Genomic DNA, 14,261 nt, shown 5'->3' with positions numbered 1-14,261 from the left:
ATTAAAGCTAAAATAGGACAGTTTATAATGCGGTTTAATTGATGTCATTAATTAATTTATGTAAATAAATTATACGAATACAATTATTTCATATAATGGGAGAAACGTATTAATTTATATAAATAATAACCGCTATATTAATTGCACTCTATACGCAGCGCGTTCGCAATGTTGGTGAATTTACTTGTTAATCAGAGCTTGCACTTAAATGTAAGCTCGCTGCGCGCATAATCGAAAATCGCTGCGCTCGGCCCGATCGTAATTCCTCGCCGGACGTCTGTTAAATAGTTAACGCAAAATTGATCGAGGTTGAAGCGGCATATCAGATTAGTCCGGACTAAATCCGATCGGAAAACGCGGCGGGCGCTCGGCACGAGCGGTGAAATTAGCGACTTATGAGCAGCTGAAAAACGTCGCGTCGTCACGAGTTTAGCGAATCTCGGAGAATCGTGGCGAAGCCGGGGTCTCCATGGAACATTAATATCCTGAGAAAGCGTCTATCTCCGTTAATAAGTTGAGGTGGATGATTTTGCGGCTTAAATTTATAAACCCGAGGAATATAGCGAGCTTTTACCCTGCCCGCCTCAGGAGGGATGAAACGTTTCTAAGTAACGTATGAACTTTTATAATTGGTGACGAGCGCGGAGATAACGCTCGAGCGACGTCGCTCGTGAATATGCATCACATATTTCAGCCGGCTGGTACCGCAGGTCGTGTCATATTAGAATTATGCGAAAAAATTTTTTTATCCACGATACACGTAATGGAGAAAATCTTGGAGCGCAAAAAAAAGAACGGGGACACTTATGATTTATAGCTGTGTACGCCGGTCGCGCATATTAAAGGTTAAATTTTCAATCAAGGATAGCGGAGCGTTAAGCCGGAGTTTTTTCCAAGTTTCCTTTTTGCTAGACGATATATATTCGAAGTAATCTAATTTCCACTGTACGCGGTGCGCAATAAAAATTCATTATACTGTTCGTTTCAATTTCTATTTATTGAAAGAAGGAGAAAGTGCTCTCTTGTAATATTAATTAGGGAATGGTGGGTTAAAAATATGCAAATGAGAATTATTAACACTCCTATTACTTATTAAAATGTTTACGCGATACGCTCGTTGGAGAATTATGGAAGCATTTATCGAGGAGAAAATATTGAATTTTGGAAAATCTGTTCTAATTTTTCCGCGGTAACGGAATATCCTGTGTGAATCCAACTCTTATTACATTTACGTGTTCCACTTTGTACTGTGTAATTCCGCTTTAAGGCATTTTAGAGTACAGAATGTTAGGAACGCGAACACGGAAGTCCCTGTAGAATCGCCAACGGCCTTTGCAGCACGAATTTTCGAGTCTGTGAATTATTTTAATCCTTCCGGGAATATCCTTCCGGGAATATCCTTCCGGCATTTGAATAGTTCGCGTTAAAAGGATAGTATATCGACGTGGCGGCGGGAAAATAAGATGAGAATTGTAACCGCGCATGCGCTCGCTCGCTCGCCCGCTTTCCGTAAGACGTTGAAGCTTTTAATTGGGGACGCGTCGAGGGTTTGTAGTTTACCTTTCGACTTTCTGACTTACAAAATTTACGGACGCGTTATAATCTGCAATTTGGATCGGAAAATTATTTGCGTCTTAGGGAGATTATTCGAGCGACTCTCGCAAACTGACGCCCGCACCGACCCTTTGACGCGTTTCCGCCGGCAACGCTTTACTCCATGAATTGAATTTTGAGAGAGGATATAAGTTTTCGGCGAGTCGAGGCGGAGTAGACCGCGAGATAGACGGCGACTTAATTAATCAGCGAAATAAAATGAACTTTCTTCATCAAAGTATTATCATCCGGAACATGTACTAAATTAAAGGGGGTGCCTTATAAGATAGCCACTTTATCCGCTCTTTGAAAAGACAATATAATCAAGCGCTACCAGAGTCTTAATTTATTTTATTTTACTATGTTACGATCTTATATTGTTATTATATATTAACGTTTATTATTATAAATCTATTAAGCACTATCCAATCTTTTGCGTTATCAAATATATAATTTTTGAAATGTATATTTCAAGAGAGAAAAAGAAATTGATCAAAATTCATTAAAATCAATGAATTGTTTATCGGAAAAAGAATTACGGAGTCGCGATCGATTTGCAAATCTGCCAAATAACCGGCGAGTGAACCGAGATTTTGCTCGGTTGTGGCAAACTCGGAATAGTAATGGGTTAAACCATACCGCACCGCGCGCATATACAGGGGGAACATTTTGCTGAACGCTGGGCGAATTTCCGAGCGGACGATAACAAATCGTGGGCCGCGAAATTTCCGAATTCCGGAATTCGCCGGCAAACGACCCCAATTGCCAACCTCGCGCCGCGTGGCGTTCGGCCGCGAACATGTTGTTTTCCCAAATCGTTCGGACATACGTGCGTATACCTGTCCGGAAATACTGGAAAAGCCAGCACCAGTAGTATCGCACCGCGAGAGAAAATCGGCGGCGGCGACTCTTTCAATAACGTGGAATTTCGCGCGAAACGGTCAGCGGTTGAGCTCGAACACGCTAAATACTCGAATCGGAATCTATGATACGCAATCTCGCAACAATACGCATTGTGCGCTCCGGGATCGTATTATTTTATAATCTTTAATCTGTGGCAAACACGTTACCGGAAAAAGCATAAACGTACGGTACAATCAGAAACAAAGAATCGATACGTAAAGTACAATTAATGCCTGTTTACTTATTGAATGCGCAAATTATTTGCGGACTAATATCGATTTATCCGAAGCCAATGAACGCACTCTTCCGGCTCTATGGTCAGCCTATAATAAACGTATTACCGATACAATGTCTCTATATAGCACGTAGGAATTCGTTGGTTGCTCGAGTTACGGCTGGATGCTCGATGAAGGCATGTATGCATATGTATGAGCCAATTAACGGTTGAACGAGTAATAACGTACTTCCCGATTCGGATGATTGTGTTGTTTTCCGCTTAGTTTATGTAGGCCACAACTCGACGAGCGGTGTTAATTCTCTCCAGAAAAATATTACTTTGAAAAGAAAACGTCATAAAATTTTTATTGCTTTGAATATTTTTTCCAAAATGAATATGAAAGTGGGTCAAAAGCTTTCGGACAGTCATTATTTAAAAATTTAATTGTACAAATAGAAATAATACAGATTCTTTAATATACGGTCAATAAATTAAAGCGAAAGTTATTAAGAGCCAAAGCGCGGTAATTAGTGCATAGCATAAATTATATTTCACATCAAATTTAAACCGCAGATTAATATTTAAATTTCATGTTTATTTGAAATATAATTTATGCCGTTCACCGATTACCGCGCTTTGGCTCTTAATGGTCTTCCTGTTAACTTATCTTTTAGTTGCGATTTAAAATATGAAGACTTTCCGGAAACTTTTTCATCCACCCTCGTATATCTCGTAGATATTAATCGCTTTTAATTCCCTGAATGGTCGTTGAACCGATTTCTCATATTTATTCTCTTCAATCGGGAATTCTCTCGTGTTCTTGGCTCCGACGCTACAAATACAAGGCGATTTGCAGTCGCGCCTCGACTGTTTCGAATATCGTTGTGTAGGTGAAAGTAATATCGTGCTTTTGTCGGACACAGGTGGTCAGTGATCCGGATTTACGAGTTCGGCGGAAGATTACCGAGTTCATCTCGCGGCTGAGACATTACTTACTCCCCGGAATGAAGCTCCCGGCCGAATCTCCCGGGTACTCTTAAAAACGGTCTCGTCGAAAACTCCTCGCGGTCTCGGTAATTCGCAGTCTCTCCGCTTGGCTTGGCGCGAATATCCAGAGGAATTATATCAACCCGCGAATTCCGGGCACGTAACGGCCGCATAATTCGAGTAAAAAAAAAGGGCTGTGATATGTAGCGCATCTTGAATTCGTGAAAAATTTTTGCGCCATAAATCGCGGGATTCGCGTATCAAGCGTTTACGAGATTCTTCGTGATTGAAGAATTTACTCGAAGTAGATACCGGCACGTTTTCAACGTCGTTATTCGTCATTCAAGACAATAAGTGGCCCCGTATTACATTTCCGAAGGCGGTCGATGGAAGTTCGAGCGGGCAAAGGAAATTTTTTTGATAATTTACTCGGTCAGAGTTCGATGGACTGATTTCGCGTTAAACCTTTTGTTCCGAAATTGTTTTAAAATCGTTCGAATATTTTGTTACTTGTACTTAGCAAAACACCGCAGTGTTGTATCGGTTTTCGTTTTTCGGGCTTTTATTGGCAGTATCGTATTTAAATACCAGTATTTTTGGTATTTATTTGCAGCATCAAATTGCGATGCTATGCAAAGGAAAAATGTAAAATATAATTGATATAAAATATAAAATTGATTTCCGCTCTTGTACATCGTTTTTCGCGTCAGATGAGCGTAATAATAATTTAAGAACGCTCCGCAAAAAAAAAAAAATGATAAAAACATCCACGTCTGATAGCAATATTCTTCGCTCATCCGTTATCAATCTGATTTTATCTGCTCTCCGAAGAATCCAGAATGCAACAACTTCGCGGCGTGGGTGTCGTCATCTTGAAGCCACCCCCGCAGAATTTTGTGCTGCTAGATTCCAGGATGCCCGGGAGAATAGAAGAGTGGGTGGATTTCGGAGTCGCCTCCTTCATTCTCTGCAGCTTCTTCTTTTGCGCGTAGTACTTCTTTTTCAAGTCGCACATCTCGCTGCTCATTCGCGCCATATCGCCTTTGTACTCTCCTACCTGCGCCTCGTACATATTCAGCTCAGCGACGAGACACTGCGCGGAGAAGGAACGTTTGCGTGTTCGTCACAAAGCTCTTAAAAACCTCATTGTGCGCTAATTGCTTTACATAGTAACAGTAATGAATATAAGAGTAAGAATTTTATTAGTCTTGTAATATGTTCACGTATTACTGCAAATTTAAAACGTTAATATTTTTTTTTTTACTTTGAAATAAAGTAAAAATGACAAAGATAAAGTGAGGTAAAAAATGGAATAAAAGTAAATGGCTTGAAGCAAATATTAACAAGACGGAGTCGAGAAGCAAAACATTTTCTTCGAACGCGTTTAAGCTACAAGTCCTATTTCTTACTTTAAGCTTCTCCCCTCTTTTGCGCAAGGCACTTTGGACCTTGTCCAAGCTCGTCACAGCTTGCGGATCCCGTTGCTTCGACAGAACATCGCGAAGGTTCATATACAGTTTTTCGGTGTTCTTTATCTTCTTCTCTTTGTTGATCATGTCGGAGGACATTTTTAAAATGCGCTTCTGCAGAATTTGCACTTTTTTAACGAGCTCAAAGGTGGTAGGATCTGTTCCCTATTATGGAGAAAAAAGCATGTTTACAATGAAATTATTAGACATTTAAGAAATGAAAATCGCTTATTCGGAACTAAAATGTCCATAGCGTAAAAGAATTGAAATTTCTTCATGTTAACTGTTTTGTGACTGAATTTCCTATCCTTCGTCCTTGGATTGTGTTTCAGAACTGGAATGTATGTCAAATGATTAAGCACTTTTATTATATCTCCTTTTTTTAAAAAATAGTATGTGGGACGTATTTGTTCTATTGAACTCTGGGTGAGATAAAATTGTAAGTGGAAAAATAAATGGGACATATGTGTCCAGTTGGTCGCGAAAGAGTTAAAATAATCAATCGTGTCGAAGGAAAATAGATTCACCTCGAGCTTTCGCCACCTATGTATATTCAATGGAGTTTGAATCTCCTCCTCGAGTGCGGTGACTTTAAGCCTCTCCCTGGCGAGATCGCGATTCAGGTGGAAAACTTCCTGGCGCAAGTCGCTAACGTTGGCGGTGTTCTTCGTGAGCAGTGCTTTCTCGGTCCTGAGCCTCTTCACTTCGAACTTGAGCAATCTAATATCTTCCAATCTCTCATTGTACTGCGCCTCGCCACGCTGCAGCGTTCTATTCAGCATCTGCGGCACACGGATACACACGCGTGCAGACATGCACGAGAAAGGATTCGCGGAATCCTCCTTTTTAAGGGCGGGAATGAATGTACTTTCCGGACCGAAGCGGAGTAGAGAATAAAAGCTTTTTTCCAGAATGCGGTAAAAAGTTTCGCGTTCGCATAGCTCAATCTTTTTTTTTTTTTTCCCCCCCCGCCGCCGGCAACCCCGATCGTGGCCATATTGTAATTCTTTTTTTTTTTTTGTTTTGTCCGTCATACGCAAACACGAAGTTTCAGAGTCATTCGGTGCACGGTTGTTCCAATTAATCAAACGCTGAATTCCAGCGCGCGTTACTTGTTGAATTACGGGTAAATTTTCCACGAGTAAATTTGCACGCGAGAGCGAACCTTTATTCTGCTGTACTGGAGACTGAGCTCGTCGTTCCGGCGGACCAGTTGCGTGCCGAGTATGTCGCGCTCGTTCATAACATGGTCGATGTTCTTCTTCCGACGTCCGATGTCCACGTCCGCCTGTTGTATCGTCTGCCTGAGGCGCTTCTCTTCCTGTTTCGCCCCCTCAATTTCCCGCCGCAAGCCGGACATTTCCGTGTGAGAGGCACGTAGATCGACCTTGAGATCCTCTTTTTCTTTCTCCGCCCGTCCCAGCACTGGAAGACAAACGGTGTTCCGAAAGTGCCTGTTTATTCACGGACCCTGGATTCCGACTAAACGAGGCACTGACGTGCCCCTCCCCTCTCCCTCCCTTTGTGATAAATGAGAAATTCGCCGCGATAGGTTTTTATCGCGCGTTCCGATTGGCCGTTTCTATATTTCTTTTTCAGATGCGTCGATATCTGGAATATATCTGTCGTCGCGAGAGTGGGCGGTAAAAATGACGGAAATGAGAATGGGCGACGGAAATGATAAACAATGCGAGTGCATTGCGACAATTACAACGTCACCACTGCGCACTGGAGTGCGTCTCTCTGTTTTGTCAGCTAAACAAGGTTTGGACGTGACATGCGTATCGAAATACACATGTCCCGTCCGCGTTTCGCTATTGTACTCCGCGCAGTTCGTTATTTATTAATTTACGCAATTCAACATTTGGCGGACTGACAACGAGTCGATATACAAATTGTGATGAACGGTGAATTTCGACGTAAAACATTCAGAATGTGCGTTGAATATATGAAAATAAAGCGCGAGAACACCTGCGTTTGCGCTGCCGTTATTTGTTTATCGCAATAAAGAATCCATGTGACGTACTATTGCGGAAGCACATGAGCGAAAATAAATTAACAAATACGACAGTATAATGTATTCATTCTCTCGACATCGGTATAACAAAATACGCTAAATCGCGATGAAAATTGAGAAGAAAAAAAGTTATGAACGACGAGGTTAATTATTTGGCGAAATTGGTAGTTAAAATAAACCGGCTGAAACGAACGGCGGGTCCAAGAGACGTTAAATTGGATTGGCTTACGGAATTCCTTCTTGATGAGACTGGCCTCCTTCGTCGCAACGTCCTCCTTCAATTGCTCGACCTGCTGGTTCGTGATCTTCAACTTGCTCTTCAAATCCCGCATCTCCTCCTGCGCCTCGACCAGGCTCTTACTGCACAGGTTCCGCTCTGCACGGGCGGCTTCGGATAAGCTCTGTTGCTGACGGTACCTTGTTTCGGCCTCCGCCAGACGCTTCTTATAATCGAAAATCTCCGCTTGCTTTAGCTTAGCCTCTTTTATGTAATCTTCTATCTGCCAAACGTGTCGTAAATCAATCGCGCCGTTTCGCATCACTTTCAGCTTACTCGCGCTCATTCGGGATCGATCAATGACCACAGAGCGCGTCGAGGGCGCACGGACACAGACGCGTGATATTCATTAAAGTATGTCGACCTAAATTCGAAATTTATATGAATTGTCGGAATATAAAATATCACGGCGCACAATGCGAAAAGTTTCACGAGATGGTATCGCGATATTTTAATGAACAATAGCGTATTATCATTCCCTCGAACAAATATTCACGGTTGATCCCAGCGATATTCCGCGCGGATCGTTATACCGGCTGAGAGATGAGAATTACTGTAACAAGAACTCTCTCCTCGTCCTTTAATGACCCGTTACGAGATTTACATTTTGCATTTTATGCCGCTACTTCTCAGTCACTATCCGCATTATCTCTCGACGTAGCATTTCCTAGAATTGAGAATTTCATTTCGACCACGCGGTCACCGTGGAAAAAGCTTTTTCTAAATTCGCGGGACCGTGAAATTCTCCTGATAAGAGAATCAAATCTAATCTAGCGAATTACACGGGTCTCCTTAGGATTTATGTTTGCTGCGACTGAGTAATTTTTTCCTTTTAACCGCCGGGAAAAATCATCGCAGTTCCGAGCGAAATCAGAGTTGATTAAAAAATTAGAGTTCTGGTTTTTAAATAAAGTATTAATAAAAAAAAGAAAAGAGCGTAATAACAAAAACTAACTCGCCTCACGTTCAGAATGACAAATGGTTTTTGATAAATGTTTATTCTTCCTGCTGAAAGCACGTTTGCATGCTCTAATAAGCTAATAAAGACGGCTAATTACTCGCCACTCATTTACTGTTTTAATTGCTTGTTACTAAAAATATCGAAGGGATCATTTAACTTTGTATATACGATAGTTTCTACGCGGAACAGACTACATTATTAATTGTTTGCTCAATTGTCAATCTAATTATTTATTCAAGTAAATTATATCCTGCGTAATTAATAAAGACAAAGTTGAAAGCGTGTTTAAATGTAGCATGGGAAAATAATGAATAATGAATAAAAAATAAGCCGAACTATATAGGGTGTCCCGAAAATTAAGAATATATTCTTTGAACATTATTCTCTCTTAGAGAGATTCTCTAACCAATTTTAAGTCGATTTTTCTGCAGCGACAATGTAATTTCCGAATTGTAAGCGATTGAAAAAAAAGGGCTTCTCGCGGGATTGAATCTCACAGGGACAAATAAATAACAGAGCCATATTTTTCAATTTCAATTAGTTTACTTTCAAGTAGTTACTACTTTAATAAAACTTCAATTTGTTGCTTAACTAAGGAGATATGATGTTAAAAATTGGAAAGCTGCGCTGAATGATGACCATCCTCGATTTTTACGGAGAAAAAATTACCTTTGTTAAGCTAGCACCCCCACCACAAAATTTTAAGTGCTTTCAAGAGCAATTAACAGAATTTAGCTATCTATAGAAATTTAGAAGATATGAGCTAAGAACAGAATACGTAAAAAAGTAAAGTACCCAAAAAAAATAAAATTGGAAAATTTATTTTAATCCTGGAATATTCCCTGATTTTGGTGTTCACAAAATATAAAAAAATAAATTTTAATATTTAACCCTTATCGCACAAAATCCACCCTCAGTTTATTGTATAATGTATATTATACACTTTATTTTGGTATATATTTTATTTTAATTTTTTGTGGTGGGGGTGCTAGTTTAACAGAGTGAAAAAAATTGGCTCTAAATTGGTCGGAGAATCTCTCATTAAAATGACGTCCGCGAATTTCAGGACAGCTTGTACGTCAAAGCAACAAAATGTACCGCTATTTTACCGCAATATTATCCCTCTCGTGCAATGATAGCGGAAAATATTTTTAATTCTTCCCTCTCAATTTGCGGAAAGGACGGTTTTACAAAAGCGTAGAGTACCGCTCGACGCTCGTACTCTACGCTTTTGCAAAACCGTCGGAATTAACGGCCACCGGAAACTTTCTCTCGCGTATTCGCGTATATTCGCTATTATCTTCAGCGCCATGTAAAACCTTACCTTCTGCTCTAATTCTTGCACTACCGCGATGTACTTATCCTTCTCTTTCTCCACCGCTTCTATCTGATTTTTCACATCATCGACGCTGTGCAGCGCGGCGTCGAGCTCCTTCTCGAGCTTTTTTCTGCTGTTCTCGCATACCAGCAGCTCGCGGTGCATCTGCCTGATTTGTTCCTGAGCGCTTTCCTTGCTACGCGCGATAGTGTTCTTTTCCCGCAGCAGAAGTTCGATGCGCTGCTTGTCGTCAAGCTGCTCCTTCTGACAGGTCTGCATTTTCTGCTCTGTATTGTTGACGTCGATCAAGGCTTGCTTCAGCTCGCTCTCCATTTTGGCCCGCTCGGCCTCAGTCTTCTGCAACCGCTTGTCCACCAGGTCCTTCTCGTGATGGCACTTGACGTTGTCCTCTTGCGCTCTAAAGCATTCCTCGTTCGCGACGTTTGATTGTGTGAAGAATTTTTTGTCTTCAGAATATTGACTAATATTTGTATGTGTAATGCGTGAGCTTTTCTCATTACCTGGTAATCTTTTGCTTGATATCCCGCAGTTGCTTCTCTCTATCGAAGAGTTCCTTCACCAGCTTTTCCGTCTCGACGTTTGCGTTGTCGAGATCCGTCTGCAGATTCATCCTCTTCAACATGAGTTTGCTAATCTCCTTCTGCATCTTCTCACTCGCTGCCTTTTGCTCCTTCAACAGAATCTCCAGCCGCATTGCGTTACTCGTGCCGGCCTCGATAGATGCGTTTGCAATCTGCATTCATTTATCATTCCCTAATATCTTTGTTAATTGCGATTGATTTCAAATGGACGGAATAATATTGGATTGAATTATAAGTAATTTGAATTATAAATTGTATGTAAGAAATATTAATACTTCTTTCAATCTAATTAACTCAATTCTGCTAATTAATTTAATAGTAGAATTATCAAAGGCAATCAAACTGGTTTATAATTTCTTAGAAAAATTATTCAAATTTATATCGATACATTTTCTGAGATTTTCTGTGATTTTTATCGTAATATATAAATGATTAAATTAATTAATTTAATTTTCCCTTTGATTTTGTTAAAAGAAAGGAAAAAGAAATAGAAATAAGTAATATGTTATAAATGTCGATAAAACCAACGTTAAATAACTTACATTTACTTTAAATGGTGCAAAAATTCGTTTTTAATAGAACCGAATTATTTAGAATATCCAAAAATATAAATATTTATCTGGATCATTATACTCAATCCAATAAAATTACGATTAATAATTAAATTATTATTCTCTAAATTTATACATATCAGTATTATCAATATTATACATATATTTATTATTATATTCAATATTACACATACATTCATTATATTAATCAATATGAGCACGTTATCTCTAATTACTAACGATTTTTTACCTCAAGCTCATCCTTTTTCACGATGATCTCTTCTTGAAGTTGTTGAACCTCTGTTTCCGCCCTTTCTCGCGCCCTCTTCTCTCGCGAAATCTCGTTCAGCTGCATCCCGAGGGTCTCCTGCATTTCGCTTATCCGCTGATCGATCTCGCTGTTCTTTTTCTCGAGTTCCTCCGTGTAAGCGGACATGTTCTTCATGCGCTGCCGCATAGTCTCCATCTCACTCACGAGTCTCTCTCTCTCCTTCAGCAGAACCTCCTTTTGTTTGCTAACGGTGGTGCTGCAATTTTCGTAAAACTCTCAACGAAGCCAACCCATATTCCCGACAGTAGCAACTGAGTTCATTGGGGAGCATGAATTTGCCACAAGCCCATGCTTTCAAGACGTGACACGTCTCTTTCGTTCCTTCTCTTTTTTTCTTTCTTTCTTTTTTTTCGGCATCGTTACGCTAAGTGCTGACATTAAATGCAATTGAAAATTCTCGTTACAATAAATTACTTCGAGGGTGTATTAATCGTCGCATCGTTCAATGGACACGAGTACTCGATTTAATTGATTTTTTAATCATCGGGCCTTTGTAATATTCTTAATTCGATAAAAGTGACGCGTTTAAGATTTTCTTTTATATTAAAAAGATTTTTTTATCAGAGAAAAAAAATGAACGGAACTATTGTAGCAGTTATAAGCCAGTGCAAACCAGTAGTAGTAGTAACAAATCGCAAAATTTGCTGCTGCTAACACCTTGCGGTCGATTCTTGATACTTCAGCTTTGTGTTTGTAAGCTGTGCATAATGCTCAGCTTAATGTAAAGCTGAGCTTGTTGCAAGCTCACGACCGATATTAAAGCTGGCCAGAAATCAACGCGCGGCAACATATTGTAGAGCGCGGGCGTTGAACACGTCCAGACATCACGACTCCTTCCGATCGCAAAACAGTTCGAGCGAAATTTCACGTCTCTAATAATTGAATTTCCGATATAATCTCCGATATAATGACGCACCCTCGCGCACGACCGCTCCTGAAATTTTATTCGGCCGGCCGTTTACGAACACTTTCACGCGTCGCTGTGTACAGGGCGCATCGATCCGATGGACCGAATTAATCGAGGCGGTTGGTGTGTTACAAAAAAAAAAAAAAAAAAAAAAAAACGAAGAAGAAAGAAAATAAAAGAAAGAAAAAGGAGAAAATAAAAGTTCGCTATATCACCGAAGCGTCAGTCGGCAATTTGGCCGGAAATTGCGTTATTTTTTACGTCGAAGTTCCATCGCGCGATGCGGCAGTGAGGCTCTCCTGCGCACAAAAATAGACTCACTCTTTCTCGGCCGCCAGTTGTTTGTTCTTCTGCTCGATCTCAAGACCCAATTTTGTGATGTTGAGCCGCAGATTTTCAATCATCTCCTGCGCGTTCTGCTCGCGCGCGTGCGCTGCGTCGGCCAGCTTTGTCATGTTCACAACTTCTTGCTTTAATCTGGCTATCTCGTCTTCGTGCGTCTCGACCGTGCTCTTCAATTCGTACATCTTGTACGTGCTGTCCACGATCTCGTCCTGGAAAAGCACTCGATTGGATCCCGGCAAACGTGAACGATCAATATTATTATGAATAACTCGCAGACGGAAGGAGAGAGAAAGATATATAGAGACTAGATTTGATTTTCTAGCGCAATTCGGATACAATTCTAATTTACCTTGAGCGTGGTGCACTGCTCCGACAGTTCCTTCTCATTTCTATGCGCTTTGTACAAAGATTCGTAGAGTCTTGCGTACTCGGCCTCAAAGGGAGCTAATGCCTCGTTAGCTTTCATTTCGTTCGTTATCTGCGCATATAAGGAAGACTGTGCATCTAAGATGCATATAAAGTACCTTTAGACTTAGAACGTTAATTGGTACGTTGATAACCGAAAATTCACAACGCAGTTATAATAGCATTATGTTCGCTCGGCGAATTATATTTAAGATTGATTGTGTATAAATCTCTCTCAGGCGACGTAACTGCGATTAAACTCGCGAAGGTCGTATTTCTGTCGCGAGAAAATTAATTGAGCGCAATAACGCGGAGGGAGTTGCGCATTTAATTGAAAGAAATTTGCCGTCGAAAATATTGACGTTTAAATGGCGAATTATCGTCAAGGAATTTCCCCAGGACTCACGACGGGAAAATATGCTTTGATGCTCACTTCCGCGAACAAAGGCTCTTACCCTCGCATAATCTTTCTCCAAGGTACAAAACGTGCTGCTCGCCGAGCTCCCCTCCGTGGACGGTTGACTGCTTTCGCTTCCGTCATCCTGAAAGCAGCATCGTTGAGTTGCCGTGACAGGATATTTCGACGTGAGTGTCCTCGATCATCACCTATCCGCGCCACTGACATATAGACGGCCCCGATATTAATTACATCCAAGATAGAACGAGCTCCAATTAGACAAGCGAAAGTATCAAATTGCGCTCTTACGGAGTTCTTGATATAGATTCAAGAGCTCTCTCGAGCCAGATTTCGCGCCGAGTTGAGACAATCTCTGCCCCGGTGTCACGCGAGCAGCTTTCAAACGAACTTGGTAAGTTCTATATTATAGTGCTTACCGCTCCAAAGTCGCGCGGTTAGGTTATAGTTATGATAATTAATTCTATTTTAATAACATCGTCGTCCTGTTTCGACGTCCACTGCTCTGTGCGCTCCATTTTATCCTTATTATCAAACGATTATCGCCGTATTTGGAAGCCGGTAGAAATGATTAATTATCGTATATTTGTCACGGCATTACGTGTGCACAGATGTCAAAGATAAGTGAGAGTCAATGTTGCATATTTAATGACAACTATTTGAACACAATCGATAACAGCGCGTTCGATAATGATCTACAATGCGATATTTTAAGAAAATGTAAAAACATATAAAGCAATGCTGTAAGGAACTAAGCGATCAATCTTTTACAAACATATATGGAATAGTTCAAAAAAGTTTAATATGTAAAATGTATATAATAACTGTCAAATTTACTTACACCGTCCAATTCAGCGTTCATCTCCATTTCCATCATGATGAATCGGTGAGATTAGAACTTGTTGATAAAAGTAAGCGGACGAATCCTGTAATATTTTATTCACTAAACAATATTTTGTCATA

General features: G+C 40.4%; 1 protein-coding gene and 1 long non-coding RNA gene across 2 annotated transcripts in view; one reads left to right on the top strand and one right to left on the bottom strand.

Annotated features, from left to right (window-relative positions):
* LOC136998116 (uncharacterized) overlaps positions 1-14,261 on the top strand; it is an 84,701-nt gene that overhangs the window by 20,125 nt on the left and 50,315 nt on the right. The gene's annotated exons all lie outside the window — the stretch shown is intronic.
* Positions 3,118-13,975, bottom strand: LOC105667714 (cilia- and flagella-associated protein 58-like). The gene is made up of 12 exons (XM_067350347.1): positions 13,775-13,975; positions 13,339-13,425; positions 12,828-12,956; positions 12,455-12,687; positions 11,146-11,422; positions 10,264-10,496; positions 9,749-10,160; positions 7,416-7,686; positions 6,335-6,594; positions 5,697-5,951; positions 5,110-5,334; positions 3,118-4,793 (listed from the first exon to the last, which is right to left on the bottom strand). The coding sequence occupies exons 1-12, from the start codon at positions 13,814-13,816 to the stop codon at positions 4,515-4,517; spliced, it is 2,703 nt and encodes a 900-aa protein (XP_067206448.1). The 5' UTR covers positions 13,817-13,975; the 3' UTR covers positions 3,118-4,514.

The sequence above is a fragment of the Linepithema humile genome, chromosome 2 (genome assembly GCF_040581485.1).
Source record: "Linepithema humile isolate Giens D197 chromosome 2, Lhum_UNIL_v1.0, whole genome shotgun sequence".
In the NCBI taxonomy this organism is placed as follows: Eukaryota; Metazoa; Arthropoda; class Insecta; order Hymenoptera; family Formicidae; genus Linepithema; species Linepithema humile.
This window is presented reverse-complemented; position numbering and strand designations above follow the sequence as displayed.